The 21158-nt window shown below is 40.1% G+C and overlaps 1 protein-coding gene across 3 annotated transcripts in view; it reads right to left on the bottom strand.

The window, feature by feature from the left end:
• The window catches only part of CPAMD8 (C3 and PZP like alpha-2-macroglobulin domain containing 8), a 120175-nt gene that overhangs the window by 33489 nt on the left and 65528 nt on the right, over positions 1-21158 (bottom strand). For all 3 annotated transcript variants that reach the window (XR_014473293.1, XM_083180884.1, XM_083180871.1), the window contains exons 18-26: positions 20662-20804; positions 19095-19157; positions 16699-16930; positions 14976-15129; positions 6859-7001; positions 5295-5346; positions 3002-3300; positions 2555-2780; positions 872-1048 (exon numbers count right to left, since the gene is read on the bottom strand). Coding sequence is in view for 2 of the 3 variants with exons in the window: in XM_083180884.1 (XP_083037010.1) it covers positions 872-1048; positions 2555-2780; positions 3002-3300; positions 5295-5346; positions 6859-7001; positions 14976-15129; positions 16699-16930; positions 19095-19157; positions 20662-20804 (1489 nt within the window). In the remaining variant the exon portion in view is untranslated. The remainder of the gene's footprint in view (positions 1-871; positions 1049-2554; positions 2781-3001; positions 3301-5294; positions 5347-6858; positions 7002-14975; positions 15130-16698; positions 16931-19094; positions 19158-20661; positions 20805-21158) is intronic.

Below are 21158 nucleotides of genomic sequence, written 5' to 3' on the forward strand. Positions count from 1 at the left end.
TATACGTTGGATTGTGACTCTCACATGCGATTGTGGAACTGCTTAAACAGCTAGTTCCCTGTGGATCCGGTAATTACCCTTCATTGTCGCTTACAAGGATTGAACTATTTTAAAGTGGTAGCACCTATTTTATGTGCCCACCTTGTTGTTGTTTTTAGCATAAGCATATGCCATGTATGAATTTTATATGTATTAAATGAACCTTTTTAAACGTACTTCACTATTATATACTATTTCTTACCCTCACATGTTACCTGCTGCATGGGAGAAAAACCTGTGACAACCCGTGATTATTCCAAGCGCCGGCTAAGTCTTATTCCAATTTTTGTTATTTGTTTTTTAAGCCACTCTTAGAAAACGTCAGGTTTCCACCCCCAATCAGCGGCTCCTTTATGTTTATGCTATGCGTATGGTACACATGTGCAGTCGTACGATAATTGCTCGATTTTCGAATTCTCACACTAGCGGTCCAGCCTGAATAAGGCCCGTTGTCTGTAAGTGTGTATACTTGTAATAAATGTGATTTTGCATACCTTCCCCTGCATGTACTGTTGTGCCAATACAAGTTCTCAAATGGAAACAAAGCAACACATTTATTCTGAGTTTTAACAGAGATCTCATATTCAAAATGTAAATGTTCTGCTCTCATGAGAAAACTTGATACTGTGATTCTTTTTGCATGGGGGCCCACTAATGTGATCTTTGTCCTTGGCACAACACTGTCTTAAAGCAACCCTGAGCATAGAAAATAACTCAAGCAGAAAATCCTATGTAAATGGTTTGGACTTTGGCGTTACTTTGATCTAATCATTACGAAACTACAGGATACCTAGCACTTTGTAGCAGATTAGTCACAAAATGTATAGCCCACCTTGAATCAGGTAGTCCACTGCCTCAGTCTCCACTTCTATACACAGCTGCTGGGTTTTCTGGAGATACTTCAGCACAAACACATTGGGTGCAAAGTGAATCATATTCTGTTCCCCACATCCAAAAGGGAGGCGAAGAAGGTTATCCAGATTACTCACAGTAGGACCCATTACGTCTCCTAGGTGTAGAAATAAAGCATAATCAGGAAGGTAAAGCAACACTTTTATTTATGTTGCTTTATACCCTATACCCCTCCATCTTTACCCCAAACCCTGATGGCAAACACTAGTGACAGCAAAAATAACTAAGATAATACAACTTTTTGTATAATCGGATATAATTTTAAATTCTTCAAAAACTTACGACGGTCTGCATTTGAACTGTATATACGCTGGTATTGTGCTTTACTTTTATTACAGGCAACATTGTCTAATGAAAATATCACATACTGTAACTGATCTTTAATATACCATCAGCTGTAACAACTGGACAGGACCCAGATAGTTCCAAACAACCACAAATATAGATAATACCAGACCCAGATAATACCACACAGCCTCAAACAGTTGTCATAGTAACCAATCTGATCACTACTGTATTTTGAACAGGGTTACTTACAACCTTTGGATAATAATATTTACACATAACATTTACATTCAGAATTATTTTTATGTGTATTGGAGAGGCACCTATAATGCACATGCACTGCAGAAAGTATTTAGCAGAAATTGCTGTATCTTTTTACACATGGAGCTGCTAACAATACAGTACTCAGTTACAGCACAAACATATCTCTGCCACCATAAAGACTGATGGCACGCCCTTACTCATTTTACACTATGATTTTATTTATACAGACCTTGGTATGGCAGAATAGGGACAACGGAAGGCTCCTTCCTCCCAAATATCACACAGCCAATGAGTTCTCTATAGAAATACTGCTCCAGCCCTCTGAGATGCCCCCAATGACATATCATTCTAGCCATTAGCTTCCTTCCCTCAAAGCACTATTGATGGTCACATTACGCATAACAAAAATACACTTATCTGCTATTTCCCCACCTTGCCAATAATCTCCTTCATCTTTTTTGCCCAGTATATCTATAACATCATTGAGGAAACAAAACATTCTGCTATCTATCTAACTTTTTCATCGACATGTTATAATCATTTACACTATCCACTTTCCGTAGACACTTTGGGGAAATTTACTAAAGGAAATTTGTAAAAAAATAGGTGTATTTGTATCCAGAAATACACTTATTTTTGACATTTACTATGCCGAAAATACGGCAATTCGTATTCGTATTGATAGCACATCAATACGAATACGAATTGCCGTATTTTCGGGATAGTAAATGTCAAAAATAAGTGTATTTCTGGATACAAATACACCTATATTTTTTACAAATTTCCTTTAGTAAATTTCCCCCTTTATCCACCACCTTTATTTCACTTCCACTATCATCACAAATGCTATCCCTCTAACAAACTTTTCATCTAAGGCACACTTGTCTCGTTACACTTTTTGCTCATTCCCAATGCTAAAAAGGGCCAGGATTAATCACATTGGAGCCAAGAAGAAAATTAATAAAACTTAGAATATACTAACCTTTGTGAATACTTTGTATACAAATATTACTATTCTGGCACAAATGCAGTCAATTAAAATAAGAATATTGACCTATAATAGAAGCCGTAGCTCTCTCGGACCCTGGGATGACATTGTGTGGGACTCCCAGGGTAAAAGCCTCATTGTGGTTCTCATCTGTCTCTTCCTTCCTCCAGATTTTAAACTCCCCCATGGAACCCCAGCCAGTCGAAAAGCCGATGAACTTCACGTCTGGCTGCTTAGCCGCCTCCCACTCCACGATAATAGAGTCATTTGAGCCTTTGGTGCCGTGTCCTACCTGGGGAAGGTGGAGACAGAGAAGAAAGGGAGGTGGGTGGTTTTCACCCTTAAGACTTGTCTACCATTTCAACATCTAGTTTAATTTATTAGAGCAATCAATAAGAAAATAATATTACATTTAAAACATAGGAGAAAGTTAAAACACAAAAAGTTGATTTTTATCATAAGGACAACTCGTTCATTTTATATAAATATATACGTATATATATCTGTATATACCTGTATGTGTCCATTTTTCCAACTGATCCAGAAAGCCCGAAACTCATCCCAAGACAAAATTGCCGCAGTGTTTGCACTGGAGATGGGATCGCCCATCTTGCTGGTCGTTATCCATGTTCTTGAATTCTGCTGGCCACCAATAACGATTTCAATCATTTCAGCCATATCATGGGGTCCTGAAGAAAGTGCTACATGGGCATCGTTGTGGGCTTTTACAGTCAAGTCAAAGTGTGTCATGCGCTGTGGCTTCTGTACGTACTGATACTCAAACTTGTTGGGAGTAGAAATCTGAATTTTCTCTAGGCCAAAAAAGACACTGCATAAATTCACAAAAACATGACATTTTGAAGAAAGATAGGTAACAGACAGTACAAAGAAAATATGGAAATTGTGTGGTGAATAAGTGAGAGAGAATCATACTTGTCTACTTTCCCGGAAGTTGCGGGAGACTCCTGATTTTATGGTAGTCCCCCACACCCCCAGGAATATCAGGCTGATCTCCTGCATCCTGCCCACATCCTACTGAAAATATGCAGGATGGAGAGTAAATCACCATCAATTGCAGGGCTGTGAGATTATCTGAAATAATCCATCAGGGTTCATAGTTAAAGCTTTCATATAGCTCTTTTTAGCTTGGCTACTAAAGGGCAAAGTGTTACGTTACATTTTATTTATTTTTACACTACCACCATGGGAGGATTTCTGCCCCGCGTCACTAGCCCCCCGTGAACCCAAGATATCGTTGGGCAAAGCTGAAACGTTTTCCCCATAGAATAACATGGGACCCACTAATTTTGACCCCCACCCGGTTCTGATGGCTGCCAGTTTCCCTCTGGCATCACAGAAGCTTGTTGAACTAATTTGAACCCAAATCACTGGGTCTTCAATCTGATATCAGGCTGGTCCATATGGGTCAATTGGTTCCGGAGATATTGCGGGTAAACCAATTTTTTTTATTTCTGAACTGTAATTTCATGGCTGTTCATGTTTTTGAGGGCAGATTTCTCTGGAACCAAATGGCCCAGTTTCACGGGACCAAAATCTCATATATATGGGTTAGTTGGTTCCGAAGATATAGCCAGTTAAACGATATAGCCAGTTAAAGAGGGTGCGGGAGAGGGGGGTGGATTTCTATGCCCCTCACACCAGAAAATGAAGAGACTAGGCTGGTGTAAAAGGGGCCAGCCTGGGAATGTCCCTGCATGATCCTGGGTTCATATTCCCGGGGAGGTCCCTGCATTTCCTGGTGTGAAAGGGGTATTATTTCAAATAGCCGGGACCTGCAGTGCTCTGAATACAGCCGGGCAGCCCTCCCACTCTCTGCCTGGCTGTCAATGGCTGTCACTTCTGCCCGGCGGCGGCTGTCCCCCAGTTACCACGAGCATGTACTCCCCCTTGGCAATGGACATGTAATCCCACATGGCAATGAGCATGAAACCCCTGGCAATGAGGACGGAACCCTTGGCAATGAGCATGTAGGTAAGCAGCACTTAACATAATTTTTAATATGCATTATGGGGTTAGGCATAATATGTATTTTGGTGTGGGGCTTAACATGTAGTGGGCATTACGGTGTACATTTTTAATGTCCCTGTTTATGAAGCATATTGTGAATTTTGGCTCAATCTGTGTAGTATTGTGTTAATTTTGGTTCAATCCGTGTGGCATTATGTGATTTTCGCTTAATCCGTGTGGCATTAAATTTATTTTGTATCAATCCATGACATGTGGCGTTATGTTAATTTTGGCACAATCCCCTGTCATTTTCTCCTGGATCCGCCCCTGACTACCACATTTGTATCATTGGTTAATGGTCAATTGGCATAGACAGAGAGGAACTGGGCAGTCATATGTCATATAGCCTGCAGGCATTTATTCTTGAAAAGTAGTCAGTGGAGCCAATTACGGAACTGCTTCTCTTGAGCAATGAAATCCAACAGAAAGTCTAGTTCATAAGCTTTCATTCATAGAGGTCTTTTTATAAATGCATCTGTCTTTTGTTACAAAGCAGGATGTTTACTAACGATTCCCTTGTGTTTCACAAAAAGCTGCAAAAATATTAAAGGCAAACAAAATGTACAGTGCCTACAACTAGACACAGTCCTACTGGCAATTGCTCCCATCTTAGTCAAATTGCATTTCAGAGCATTTCACATATCAAGACTTTCAAAATAAATTAAGTAAATCTATTAACTTGATGGATTTTCCTATTAAAAACCAATGTAGATTTTATGCACAGTGGCTGTTTTATAACAAATAAAGTGTGTTGTAGGGATGTTTATGTTTGACTTACCATTGGGGCATAAGAAGACGCTGTATGTGTATTCTCGTGCTAAGCCCTCTGGCTGGAACAGAAGACAAAGGTTTTTTTTATTTTATTTGTGCATAAAAAAAATTAACCCTACCTAAAGCATTATTGGTTGATTAATTTAAGATTAAAAGTTGTTGATAGAAATATGTCAAGATATAACATTCATTCAGTAATTTCAATAAAATGATATGATACATTTGGTGGAAAAACCACACATGCAGCACATTGTACTGATCATATAATAATATATCCCAAGTAGTTTAGTGTGTCACATGCAGTATTAAATATGAGAATGCATTACAAGCAGATTGCAATACTGTCTCGGACTTGGATCAGTCCTTTATACTTGATCAACACCTGGTGTTACCGCACTCTCATAAGCCCATAGGTGCCGATTTATGTTTTTGCTGGTGGGTGCTCAAGCCAAAAATATAGAGGAGTGTCTTCATGGGGAAGGGGTGTGGCCGCAAAATGATACCAATTTATATTATGGAGCACAGTTGTCTCCAATATTCAAATTACGGCAACAGAGTGCAGGTACATAAATGCCCCCACAGTGCAGGTACTTCGTGGACAGAATACACTCTTCCCGGCATACTGTTTCCCAGGTGGCGGGTCCGGCGATGTGGGTGCTGCAGCCGCAAATTACCAAGTTAATATGGCGGCCCAGCAGCGGGACTCGGGCCCTTGGGTGCTCATCAATTTCCGTGGGTGCTCGGGCCCTTGAGCACCCACAGAATTGACACCTACTGTATGCATAAGCCGAATCCATTGGAGGACATCCCCTGATAATGTAGCATGAAGAGTCTTGCATTCATTTTCTTTTTATCCCATTACTTATAAATCCTGAATTCCAAAATTGAGAGGCTCCTGGTTGGAGGAAAAGCTCCATTTGGACCACACTAAAATTGGAATGTGATTTCCCCATATTACTAAAAAAAACTAATTCTAGTAATAAAACTTTTACGATCACTTCTATACTCCCAGTTGGTACTCTCGTCTAGCACGTATAGAGAATGTTCTAGAACATGTATCACAGTGGGTATCTCTCCCCCAGCACAGGTTCTTAATGGGTTCTTCAGATTATAGTGCTTGCCCTGTATGTGGGATTGCCCCCATTATAAGAAGGTTTTGGGCTTCTTTAAATAAATTCTGTTCTAGTTATCTTGTAAGTTATCTCCTGTTATAAGTGGAATGGGTACTTTTAGGTATTCAGACACAATTGGTCTCCAGTAAAGGGGAGTGCAAAACATGATTATTGATTATTTCAGAAGTGGTCCTTAAGTACATATTAAAGGTGTGCTTCCGCTATACCTCGTATGAAAATCGGATTTTGTTTGGCGACCCACCAATTTCCTTGCCATCTGCAGGCTGACAAATGTTCTGCTTATTTTAATCTATTGGGAGATCTTTTTATGTACCTAGAGAGGAGATGCCTACCACGCTCATTTATCTTATGTACTGTATTAATATCCTGAGTTCCAATATAACACTTGAAGCTCAGAAATAAATCCTGGAAGTAGTGAATTGCTAATCATGTACTCACCTCAACGATCACACTTCTACGGACAAAGTCAATCCCAGACGGTGATTTCCTCTCACTGTACACATCTTCTGTATACCTGCTGTTCTTCACACTGCTGCTCCCCTCGCTAAGGCAGTTCATCCCTCCATATGCAAGACCTCTGGCTGCAGAAAAAAGGCCCATAGGTTAAATACAATAGTGTATTATCCACCACTTCCAAAGAAAGCAAATGACCCAGGTAACATAATGATGAGTTATTGATGCAATCTGATCGGTTGTACTATGAAGAATGACTGAGACCATTCTACAGCATTTCTAAATATTGTTCCCATTAAGGGCCAACACTATTCAGTTGCAGCCCACAGCGAATTCTATGCAACCCCTCAAGCAGAAATCCATTGTAAGTAGGGCTTTCTACTAAATGTGAAAAACTGAAGTCGACCTTTGACTGTCGACCTTCCCATTGTTGACCTAATGCTTGTGTCAAACTTCCGACCCTGTCAACCTTAACCATGTCGACCTAAGCCCTGTCGACATTCCATGGTGACCCCAATGTATGTCAACCTAAATTGAGTGGACCCTGTGACCCATACCCCATAAAGGCAGTGCTCACGCCCACCTTGATTTTTTGCTAATCCACAGGGGGCTCTTGGAAACCCTCTAGGCAGAGCATTGCTGATGCATTTTATATATCCCAGGTGAGTGCAGTGTATCCACATCTTAGTCTCTCGGAAACGCAATGTTATTATACCAGACAACCTTGGTGTTAACACCTATGGATATCCCTATAACCCCAAAAAGTAGTTGAAACCCAGTAAGAAGAACCGATAAAGTGAGGTGACAAAAATACTAAAGGTTTCTTTAGATAATAGATGTAGTCAATATATTTAACAAAGAGTGTTTTAAACCTTTAGTATTTTTGCCAAATCAGTTTATCAGTTTTTCATACCAAGCGCCACCGTCTCATAACAACATTTATACACATACATCCTCATGTCTGTAAGTTTGACCATACACTGGCCTTTCATTGTGGTCTGCAGACCCCCCTACTTGATAGCTGCCCTGGGAGTAACCCAGTTCAGTGCAATGTATGTAGTATATCACAGGCATGGCTGGATGAATGTACTCCACAACTACTACCTTTGCTCATATTTCCTTACACCCCTTAGAGGTGAGCAGGGAAATGAGTGGTGATTGCCTACTGTAATCATGTGCACACCCGGATATTGTGATGTTTGGTAGCATATCATTCAGAAATTTAATTCCATACTAAAAGTAAGGAAACCAACCAGTTCCTCCCTGGGTTCCTTATTTGGCACCATATTCACTTGTACTTGGTGCATAGATTTGTATGAACAATTTATTACTGGGGGGGCGTGACCTCAGACGTGATGACGTAACACGCTGGTGAGCAAGAGGCGGCGGGGTGCGGGTGAGATGGAGGCCGTGACTACCGCTGAATGCTGTAACGGCTCTACTGCCTGAGACCAGCCGAGATTGCTGAATGCTGCGACGGCGCTATTATTTGAGCCCAGCTGAGATAGTGCGATCACCCGGCACTTCACAATAGATGCACCTTCTTTTAAATCAAGCCGAGCGAGGAACAGCGGACGCAGCATGCAGCAAGCCAAGAACAACTACAAGCGGGAACGGTGACCTGATACCCTAAGTCCCTTCACCCCCCCCCCCCATATACCAGGTGAAGACATCAATCGGCAGCAGACGGGAGGCTGGGAACCGAGGAAGGGAAGGAGCTGGAGCCTGCGTCACGCCATACCGGCTAGCGCTGAGGCTATACACCTGCCGTAGGGCTCGCTCCAGACGCCGACAAGCACGAGGCTACAAGCGGGCATAAGAGAAACACGCAGCAGCAGCAAGAGCCCGGGGGGCACGTGAGTAGCTGCAAACGCAGCGGAGCACTATTTTTTCCTTCACAATAATATATAAAATGGCAGCATGAAAGGAACTGTACCCAATAGACTAGCTCTGTGCTGAAACCCTCTTTTTTCTCTCACTCTGAACGTGGAACTGTGCGGAAAACGCTCACTCTCAGCCCGGAGTGAATTTAGTATAGCCCCAGTGCAGAGAGGAGTGGTAGGCTAAGACCTGGAGATATTGGTGATTGTACCCCAGGAGGGGGGGGATACCTGGACAGAGTGCCGTTAGTAAATTCCCACGTTTTCAGGTGTGGCGTGTGCATTATAAGCTGCATAATCGATTCTTTAGCAGCTTTACAAAAGTGTTTTCACCTAATTAATCAATCACCTATCAAATTAAAATATGGGGAAAACAACGCAGACGACAGCAGCTGCAAAGCTGGCACGCTTTGCCAGCGGAACGAGTGCTCAAACTAGAAACAAGGAGACGCGGGAATCTATATCCCCAAACACCTCGGCTATGGGTAATCAGGTAGAAACATCTGGAGAACCTACCTTACAACAGTTATTAGAGGCAATAACGGGAAGTGAGACCAGAATTGGGGAAAAAATCTCCCAAACACAGGCAGAGATTGGCCTGATTAGACAGGATCTACAAAAAATTCAACTCAGGGTGGAGGAGACCGAAAAGAGGATCTCAACAATAGAGGACAGACAAATTAAGATGGAGACACAATTCAACAATTACATGCATATAATAAAAGGTCTACAGAGCCAGCTGACAGAAGTTGAAGGTCGGGCTCGTAGAAACAATATAAGAATTGTCGGGATCCCCGAGAAAACTGAAGGTGTAGACCCGCAAAAATGGTTAGAGAATTGGTTAACTACTCAATTTGGAAAAGAGGCCTTCTCCAATGTGTTCTGTGTTGAACGGGCCCACAGAATCCCCTTACGACCAGGTCCCCCAGGTGCTCCTCCCAGGGCCATGATTGCAAAGATTCTTAACTTTCGCGATAGGGATGCTATTCTACGGCTTGCCCGGGGAAAAAACCCAATAGAGATCCATGGGTCCAACATCATGTTCTTTCCTGACTTTGCAAAGGAGGTTCAGAAGGAGAGGCAAAAATTCATAAATGTTAAAAAAAGGCTCCGTGAGCAAGAATTACAGTATGCCATGTTGTACCCGGCAAAGATGCGAGTCATTGTGGACGGTATAAGTAAATTCTTCATTACCCCAGAAGAAGTGTCAAGTTGGCTGGATGGCCGGAGGAAATAATATATCATCTTGAAATTATGGGGACACTGTTTTTTATTATGAGGACTTGGTCTTTATAAGTCTGGGGGTCCGGGAATGTATATATCAGCTACGTGATCTAGGTATAGGGGGGGGACTGGGGGAAAAAGGGGAAAAAAAAAAATAAGAAATAATATAAGATAGGGAAAGGTCTTCGTAATTAGATAAATATGAGATACTAGGTGGTCTACCAAAAGATAATTGGCGGCTAATGATGTCCACATGCTATATCAGTCAATGTAAACAAAAATTAAGCAGAAAGCCGCTTCATGGGAACCAGCTAGTCATCAATGAGGTTATGGGGGTAAATACGCCCCATTTGGGAGGGTTCGGGGAGGGGGGGGGGGGAAGGGGGAAGGGGAGAGTGCTGGGGGGCGGGGGGCTGGTGGGGGAGAGATAGGGGGATTTAAGTGTGCTATTGGGGTGATGGCATACAGGGAGGGGGGGAAGAAGATGGGCAATTTACGGAAAATAACGAATAGAGGTATTGGATACACCGGTATGAATTTTTTGAATAGAACACAATATTTAAGAGTTTCAGAGAAAATACTTAAAGTTAGTTATGGTTAAATTGATATATTGGAACACGCGGGGTTTAAATGATAAACTGAAAAGATCTATTGTTATGAATCAGGTTAAGAAATATAGTGCACAAATTATTTGTTTAGCAGAAACACATCTCACACACCAAAGAGTTGGAATGTTAAAAAGGACATGGATCGGACAGTCCTATCACTCATGTTTTACAAATGATTCACGAGGGGTCTCAGTATTGTTCCACAGGAACACACCCTTCCATTGCGTCAGGCAAGATATTGACGCATATGGAAGGTATGTGTTCCTGCAGGGAAATATAAAGCATAAGTCAATATGTATTTTGGCAATCTATATCCCCCCTCCGTTTCAATATGAAATATTGATAAAAGCGGTTGCATTTGCCTCCAAATCTATAAATAAAGAATTGCTTTGTGTAGGAGATCTAAATAATGTTATGAATCCCACAATTGATCGCTGGTCAAAAAATTTGAGATCTGGAAAGGGAAATAATAAAGGGTTGCATAATTTCATGGAAAATATAGGCTGGTTGGATATATGGCGAGAGAAGCATGGGGACGAGATTGCATATTCATGCTATTCACAATCCCACGAGGCACTATCCCGGATCGACATTGCCTTTGCAGATAATAATACACTAGGGTGGGTGGAAAAAATCAACTACCTCCCACGTGGGATTTCAGATCACTCACCAGTCATGCTGCAATTAGCGGATAACGTAGAAGTAGGGAATAGACTTTGGAAATGCCACCCTAATTGGCTGCTGCAAATGGGCCCGGATGTTGATCTTGGTACAGAATGGTTAGAGTACTTTCAGAGAAATATGGATTCTGCCGAAATGAGTATAGTATGGGATACGGGAAAAGCGGTGATGAGAGGAGCCTTGATCAAACAAATAGCCCAAATAAAAAAACTGACCAGGGAAAAAAATAACACTCTAGAACTAGAAAGTAAAAGGTTAGAAATAAAATACTGGCAGAGTAAGTCTGAAATAGATAAATCGACATGGTGGGCAGCCAAATCAGCTTGGGTTCGGGAAAGCCAAGAAAACGCTATAAAACAAGCCCAGTTCAGCTCAAAATATAGATATTTCCATGGAGACAGGGCCGGAAGATATATGGCTTACCTGATCAACAGTGAATTACCTCAAAAGAAAAATAATATAAGTAACATAATTGATAAACAGGGGGTCCTAATAGAGGATACACGAGGTATTGCCCGGGCTTTTTCCCAATATTACGAAGAATTATATTCTTCCCGTATTAAGAGAAATGCAGAGGAAATAAGTCACTACCTGGAGGATATTCCAATACCCAAGGTAGAAATGGAGGATATGGTGGCGCTCGAGGGTGATATACAGTTGAATGAAATCAAGGAGGCGATTCAAGCGTTGCCAGGGAGTAAAGCGGCGGGTAGCGATGGTCTACCGGCTGAATTGTATAAGAATTATATTGATGTGTGTGCCCCTATATTATTGCAGACATTTGGGAAATGTTTGGAAGCTGGTAGTTTGCCAAACTCTATGGGGGAGGCACTAATTGTGGTGATACACAAGGAAGGAAAGGACCCACGACGGACAGAATCATATAGGCCAATTTCTCTTATAAATATGGATGCCAAAATATTGGCAAAAATTATAGCGAAAAGAATTGAGGGAGCAGTTGATCAGCTCCTAGACGAGGATCAAGTGGGATTCCGAAAGGGGAGAAGCACGGCAATTAACATCCGCCGCTTCTTCACAAACGTCCAACTGGAGGCACCCCAATCGGAGATGGATCGGGTGGTCACACTCGACGCAGCCAAAGCTTTTGACTGCGTCGAGTGGGAGTACCTATGGGCCGTGTTGAGCAGATTCGGATTTGGACCAAAAATCATTGGATGGATCAAAATGTTATATCAATCCCCAATGGCTAGGGTCGTGGTGAACGGTTACACCACGGAACCGTTTGGATTAAGCCGGGGGACTCGTCAGGGGTGTCCACTGTCCCCGATCCTGTTCAACCTGGCCCTAGAGCCCCTTGCTTGCAAAATTAGAGAAATAGATAGGAGGGAAGTTCCGGAGTCAGAGGGTTTAGATAAAAAGGAGATTATCTCTCTATATGCCGATGATATGATGATATTTGCCGGGCATCGCACTCGGGCGCTACCAATATTACTCCAAACTATTGAAAAACATGGGCAGTACTCAGGTTTAGTGATTAATTGGGAAAAATCAAATATAATACCAAAAAAAGGTTTAGCCATTCACCAAGTAATAAATAAGGAGCTTAAATGGACTGACCAGGTGGAATACTTGGGAGTAACGATCTCTAATAACCCCAAGGAATATATCAATAATAATTTGATACCTGGGATTAAGTGGTATCGGGAAAAAGCTCGGGCATGGCAAAAACTACCATTAACGGTAACAGGGAAAGTTAATCTAGTGAAAATGACGGTATTACCGAAACTATTGTATATTCTCCAGAATACTCCTTGCCATATTCCAGGGAAAATATTCGGACAAATAGACACTATAACCACGTCATTTATATGGGGGAAAAAAAGGGCCAGATTAGGATTAACTACCCTCACAAAAACAAAACAACTTGGGGGTTTAAGTCTTCCAAATTTCCGGTTATATTATATGGCATCTCAAATTTCCCAACTCCAGGGGTGGATAAATGGCCAAATGGAGGGATACAGTAAAAATATGGTCTTACAATCCTATGTAAACATAGATCCAAAACAGCTTTTATTAGTATGTGATAAAATGAAACCAGCAAACACGATTATGTGTTTGATCTTTAAGACCTGGATTGCAGTCCATAAACTCTTGGGCTACGAATGGATAGACCCAGAAAGCCCAATATGGGTTAGTAGAATTAATAACAAGGATAAAAATAATATGGCCAATATGATCGAGACCAAGGAAACCTGGGAAAAAGTAGGCATAAAGAATATTGATCAGATATACCATGAAGGTAATTTAAAAAGTTTTGCCCAGCTTCAAAGGGAATATAATCTCCCCCAGGAATATAATTTTCGACATATACAATTAAGAAATAGATTAAAAGAAGCCCTAGGAACCAAGGAAATAATTATTCAGGATTCACCAATTAAAAAATTATTAAGCAGGGAGAGGAAAGTAAAAATAGCCGAGCTCTATAAAATATTTATCACTGCTTTACCAGTCCCACAGATAGAAAATATTAGATCTAAATGGGAGCAAGATATGGGTAGATTTACCGATATGGAATGGGCCCAAGCAATATCATCACTTAATCGAGCTACCAAGTCCATAAAATTTCAACAAATTCAGTACTTCATTACTCATCGGGCATACGTCACTCCGGTTCAAATTAACCTCTATGACGGGAACAGGAGTGCCATATGCCCTAAATGTAAGAACAGCCCTGGAACGTTTTTTCATATGATTTGGCAATGCAACGCAATAAAAAAACTTTGGAAGGAGGTAATAGATATATTAAAGGAAATAGGCTGTAGGGAACAGGATATAGACTGTAGGCTATGTATTTTGGGTATAAAAATGAACCACTTAAGAGGGATGGAGGGAGATATGATTGAATGTTTGATTACACTTGTCAAGGTTTTAATGGCAAGGAAATGGATGGCAAATGATTGCCCGAAAAAAGCAGAATGGATTAAATTGGTGAATGACACTATTATACACGAAAAACATATGCACTTTAATAATAAGGATAAGCTGAGTAAATTTTTGAAGAAGTGGGATAAATGGATGAAATCGAAATACTATTGCACTTTAATATAATTTGTGAAAAAAAAAAAAAAAAAAAAAAGGATCAGACACGGCGTAGATTTAAGGACTAACATCGCTAACAATTCGCTATTCTATAATATAAATTGTAAAAAGCCCAAGGGATTAGGGAGGGAGGGGGGGGGGGGCCGGGGGGGTAAATGCAAGCAGATAAGTAATAGATATGCCTAGATACAAATTAAATAAAAAGTGTCAATTTGTGATGAATTTTCAGAAAGAAAGTATATATGTAAAAAATGTGCTGGAATACTATATCTATGAAGATGTCTGTAAAGTATCTTATGTTTTATATATTGCAAATGTTATGTATGTAAATTTTAATGGGAAAAAAAAAAATCTTTTTCAATAAAGAAATACTGAATTAAAAAAAAAAAACAATTTATTACTGACATTTTCAATAGAACACACTGTGTATGCTATGGATTTTTGTTCAGCTGACGGGTTAACAAACATGAAAAGATGTAATTTACTGTTAATGTTGTATCTTACAGTAAATGTTGGCCATGGTGATGTACTGTAGTATGTCCATCAAACATGCAACTGTGAACATTGTAGGTACTGCAATGTATCTTCTCATATTGGACTGATATTTATTTAGATCTTGTTTCCAATGAACGTAACTAGATGTTGTCACCTGAGATGTTTGCCTGTCCAAGCTCAGCAAATGAGAAGACTGCTGATGTAGGTTTGGTCTCTCCCGGAGCCACACAAAGCTTGCGTATGAGATGTTGTCTGCCAGGATACCCCACAAACTTTACTCCTTTAGTGATCATGATCTTTATGTGTACCTGGTAGAAAACATATTTCATGGAGTTATACCTTAAAGGAACACTAATTACTTGCTGCTATCAATAAAAATCAGTTATTTATAGTCAAATGAAGTAAGTTTTATGATGACAAAAAAAGAGTATTCAAAGTGAGCATTAGACTACAAAGTTACTAAGTGATGTATAACAAAAAGTAAGATACTGTATGAAACTACACTCATCATTCTAGTTGGACAAACAAAACCGATAGAGATAGAGAGAGAGATATAGATAGAGATAGATAGATAGAGAGCAAGAAACCTGCACTCTCACCCAACCAAACAGCAGTGGGGTGCCCATCCATGGTACATGTGTAGTCATGTGCCAGAAATAGTCCGTTGTTTCCACAACGACCGGTGTGGGATGAGGAGCAATCTCCAATATAATCAAGATAATCAAGGATCCTGTTGGTTTGCTGATCCTTCCCAACACTGGGTCTTTCTTACTGTGCTGATTGACTGTACCTCTAATGGCTAAGCTCCTTGAGAAAGGTCCATGATTTGGGACCAAAACGTCAGAGCATATATGAATGTTAAGCTGGTTTGATTTGATAAAACAATATTGGCTGGAATAAATACCCCAAAAAGTTTTTTCATATTTAACAAGTTTCCTGGATTATATTGGAGAGTGCTCCTCATTCCGCATATATATATATGAAAAAGGTAGACATGTGAAAAGGTAGGCATGAGTTTTTAACTTTTTGTGTCAGTCAACAACTGTCCAAATGGACACGAATTAGTGTAACGCATACCCTCGCATGGCTCTTGGTGCCTTGCTGTGCTCGGCACACTATTATAGTCTTCCTCTATGCTGACATGGATGGTGAAGTGATAACAAGCCATTTAAAAAAAAAATTAATGAAAATTTCCTGTTGACCTTGTCATGTCTGCATTTTGACCCTGTCAACCTATTGCATGTCAACCTTTTGGGGTAGACCTATTGACTGTCTATGTAGACACTGTAGATCTATCAATCCAGGGGTGTAACTCCCAGAGGCAATGGAGTCGTCTGCTTCCAGGCTCCAAGCCCTGAAGGGGTACCTGCATATACAGCAGCATCTGTGTGGTTCACAGTGGGATCCAAGTGTGACCGCTGCTCTTCCAATAAAGCTCTGCAGCACACACATACGGACACACATACGCACACACACACAGACTGCTGCTGAACAGTTAATTGGCTCTATACCCGGAGCCCTGCTAACACCTGAAATAGGACACAGGATGACTCCTGTCTTGAATCAAACCTTGCGCTGAGAGTATATAATTCTGTAAGTAAATTTTTTTGTTTTGTTTTGTTTTGTTGATATACTGTTTTCCCTTTTTTATGGGGAGGGGGGCAATTTACGCCCCTGTATCAACCAGAACCAATTTTAAAGTGTACCTACATCACTACCATTTTGAATTCTGTGACAAAACTTATGTTTTCATTAGAAAAAAAAATGTTTCAGTAATAAAGTGATTGCTTGTACTGGCATAAATATTTATTCATCATAAATATTTATTCATCCCATAAAATGGCTGCACTACTCCATACAAGTAAGAAACTCCTCACCTCAACATTGACGGGAAGATAATTGTAAACCGTGAGTGGTATTTTGACCTGCTCCCCTCGTATTACATGGTAAGGCAGGGTGAAGTCAATAAAGAATGGTTTGAATGTTTTCAGGTGGGCTGCTTTGGCCACCCCAAGTCCCGTTTCTTCAGACACACCAATGGCCTCACTTATCCATGTAGTTATCGAGTCAGGGACCTCCAATCGCAGTTCACCCTCCCCAGTAACATCACTGTGAAAAAAGTAACAGTTGTATACAAAAAGATATAAAGGGAAAAATATCAAACGTAGATAGAGTATCAACCAATCAGCTCCTAACTGCCATTTACAGGCTGTGCTTGAAAAATGACATAAGTTAATTTGCTGGTACTTTACCTCTCTCCAAGGTTTGATACATGTTCCCATTGACTAACTTATAATAATGCTTGGAGCATACAGTTTTGGCAATATAAAAGGAAATACACATTTTAAGAAAATAGTTGTTTAAAATTTGCAAACATAACACAATGAAAGTATGTATGTATGTATGTATGTATGTATATATATCTATATATATATAGACACATGTATATACATACACATATGTAAATGAACATAACTTTTTGCAAATGTATCTATATCAATATTTGTTTTATTGTTAAAATGTAGACCAAAATAATATATATAGCTTTAGAGGGGGAAAAAAAAAAACTTTTTAGAAAGTCTTTTTATACAGATAAAAGTTTATGATCATATAAAAAAAAATCCAAAACCAAAATGCAAATAAGATGAAGATGTATATAATTTTTAACATAAAAAACATTAAACATTATTTTATTCGTTTTCCTAATTTTTTTTTTGTAAAGTCATCAATATTTTTTTACTATTTTATATGACACCAAACTCAGGGACACATTTATATTTTATGTACACTTAGTCTAAAGGTAATTTCCTATAATATTTTAATCATTTTTTGGATGAAACAAAATATGTTTAAATAGTACTAAATTAATTAACCTAAGCGGGGAGGCATTGGGTAATTCAGTACTTTAAAAGAATCTAGGAGTTCAAATAGATAACTAACTGGGGTGTAGTGCTCAATGTCACAAAGCAAAAAAAAGGCCAACAGAATTCTAGCATGTATTAAAAGGGGCATGGGAACTAGGGATTCAAAAGTAAGTATGCCACTATACAAAGCATTGGTTGGACATCACCTTGAATAAGGAGTACAAGTCTGGGCCCCACACTATAAAAAGGATATCATAGAACTGGAAAAAACCCAAAGAAGAACAACAAAGCTAATTAAGTGAATGGAGAATTTAAGCTACGAGGATAGATTGAGCAAATTGGAACTGTTTACACTAGAGAAGAGACGTTTAAGTGGGGACATGCTCAACATGTACAAATAAATAAAGGGCGAATATAAGGAACTGTCAAGCACCCTTTTTACTGCAAGAAAGGAGTCTAGGACACGCGGGCATGAGTTTAGATTACAAGAAAGAAGATTTTGTTCCCTTATAAGAAAAAATTTCTTTACGGTCAGAGCAGTTAAACTGTGGAACTCTCTTTCTGGAGAAGTGGTGTCGGCTGACACAATAAATACATTTAAAATAAGGTTGGAGAAGCATTTATTGGCTAAAAACATCCAATGGTACAAATAAGAATCATAATCTTTCTTTAAAAATATCAGAATATACTATATAAGAAGGGATAAGCTATTAAAACCTAGGTTGAACTTGATGGACGCAAGTCTTTATTCAGCCTTATCTACTATGTAACTATGTAATTAATGTTTCAGATACATCTTACACACACAGCCTTAACGTTATACAAAATATGATTAATTCTGTGCAATATAAAAAGTTCTCATTCATACTAAAAAATTTAAATTTCGGAATATATAAAGTACAGCAACTATGACTGCACTGCAGACACAATAACTAGATTATTCAACCAAAGGTGTAAAGCCCCATACACACTAGATGATATTGTTCACAATATGACTCAGAAAGGGCTTTCTTAGAAATATTGTGGATAATATCGCTTAGTGTGTACACTCCGCTGTCATTAAGGATGCTCACTCCCGGGTGTCGTTAACGACCCCCTCCCTTATCCAACATGTCCAGATGAGGAAAGTCCTTGTTAACTATGGCAATGCTGCAGCAGCAGCATTGCCATCGCTCCCCCCTCTGTCCCCTGCTGTCACTCACCTCAAAGCAGGCATCAGCAAGTGTGTATGCACTTGCCGATGCCTGCCCCACCTCCACCCTGCCGTATCCCCAATGCCGGCATTATCAGCGGCGAGGGGCATCGGCAAGTGTGTATGGGGCTTTACATGATCACATGGAAAATTTTGCTGATTACTGCAGTGGTCATTTCTGACTGGCAGATTTCTATTGCACAGTGCAAACATTTACCTGACATTAAAACAGTGCCAGATCCAGGTTTCTGGAAAGAATGTCCTTTTCCGCTTCTCGAACCTGTTCAGAAAATGCACACACAAATACTGTATATATATATATTTTTTAAAACAATATATTGTTCTTTTAATTATATAGACAATACATATATTTTGTATACTACTGTGAGTTGATGATGGAATGTTTTTTATTGTAAACTATTATTGTAGTTTATTTCAGGAAACAGAAACAGGGTTACTTAGATGTCTGATACTGAGAATGATGGTCATAATATTGATCTGATGCTGCTTCTCCAGATGTAGCCAGAGGATTAGAGAAGCTGGCGGTAGACATATTTCTGCACAAACACCTTCTGCTGCATTTCATTTTTTTTACGTTGCCTCTTTGTACAAAGATGTAGGCTATCTAACCTTTGATGTCCACTCAACAGACCCCAGCAAGTGGGCTCCTGGACTCCTGTGCCCCTTGGCATTCTAGTAGGCAGACACTATGTCTGAATTTGGTGGAACTGTCAATCAGGGATTATGTAGCAGTCTGGGAAGCCAGCAGATTACATTACCCCTTAGGTAACGATTCTGTATCTAGATTACCTCAAGGTGTTTCAACCTATTCTTAGGTCTTTATGAAGGCTTCTGGTGTTTTCCCGTCAGCTATGTCTTTCTATAACAGGAAAGTATTATTTTGTGTATAGCGCTGGTGAAGGGTACTTGATTTTCCTATTTATCTATACTTTTTGGGATGCAGAGAAACACCCATAGGGTACCCCCCAGCTGCTTTTGTGTGTGTACTCTTCATTGACTATTAATGTCCAACCTGCAATAAGCAGAGAGAGGTAGGCAGGCAGTGGTTTAGGAATCCACTCCCTGCCTTAGCGATACAGCTTCTAGTGTTTGTGCATGCGCAGTCGCACACGCTGTGACTGCACATGCACCGACCCCGGTACCTGCTAAATAGATTGCACAGGTGCCAGCACCCACATGTAGGGGGGAGCAGTAGCACCCCTGCTAATCATAACTAGGAGCAGCCATTGCTAAGGACACTCTAATAGATCATGTTTTCCATATCGCTTGTGTTTCTAATTATTTCAAATGTTATTCTGTAAATAAACCTGGAAAATATGAGTTAGTGTGGATTTGAGAAGCAGCAACTGCATGTTACATCATGCAGATGCTGATTCCCCCCCCCCCCGCCCCCCCCGAATGGTCCAGATGTTCCTGTGTTGTCCCGACCACACCCCGAACATGCTGTGTTACCGCCCCATAGAACTGTTCTTTCACAATGCGACAGCAGTTCACGCCCTCTTCCACATTAACAAAAACGCGATCTGCAATTGTTTGCTAATGTGCGTGGGATACTAAATTAGTGCTATTGTCCTATTGGCATGATAAGCGCTCACCTTGGACCAGCTGTTTTTTTTTATTACAATAAACTGAGGGTTCTATACGCAGTTTGAATAATATTTATTGTAGTATTTTTTTTCTGCTGATAGCTTTAGCCTGAGAGTGATTTGTTCACACTCTAACTCTACCCAGTAGATAAAAAAAAAGATATTCTGTTAACCTACCGAGGCATTACTTTGGTATGGGAAGACGCAACTAGTGTTCCTGTGTGGGGCTGGAAGGCTGGAACTGCCTCATCTGTGTACATACCACCACTCTGCTGGTGATTTAGGCTTACAACGTCTGTCATTACAACCAGTCCGGTCTCCTGTAAACATGCAGAAAAACAATATTTTTATTATTATTATTGATAAAATATTTTGTTATACTGTATTTAAACCTTCTTTTCTAAATGTTTTCAGAGTAGTCTACAAAGAACAATCTTATTGTTACTTATAGAGCTGGTATTAAGTTACTATGATACTATATCGACAGCTTCCAATTAACTGATTCAAACTTGAAGGTGCCCCCTTGGGAGCAGGAGCCCAGCGACAGATGACTCCATTGCCTCCAGAGTTACGCCTCTGAGTCTGGTTGTCTTCCCTTCATGGGGAAGGGGCATGCCTAATTAGTGAGTAATTAATACTGCTGGAATGCCAGAGCAAGTTCTGGTGATAAATCA

This window comes from Crinia signifera, chromosome 1, assembly GCF_055691185.1.
Source record: "Crinia signifera chromosome 1, ASM5569118v1, whole genome shotgun sequence".
In the NCBI taxonomy this organism is placed as follows: domain Eukaryota; kingdom Metazoa; phylum Chordata; class Amphibia; order Anura; family Myobatrachidae; genus Crinia; species Crinia signifera.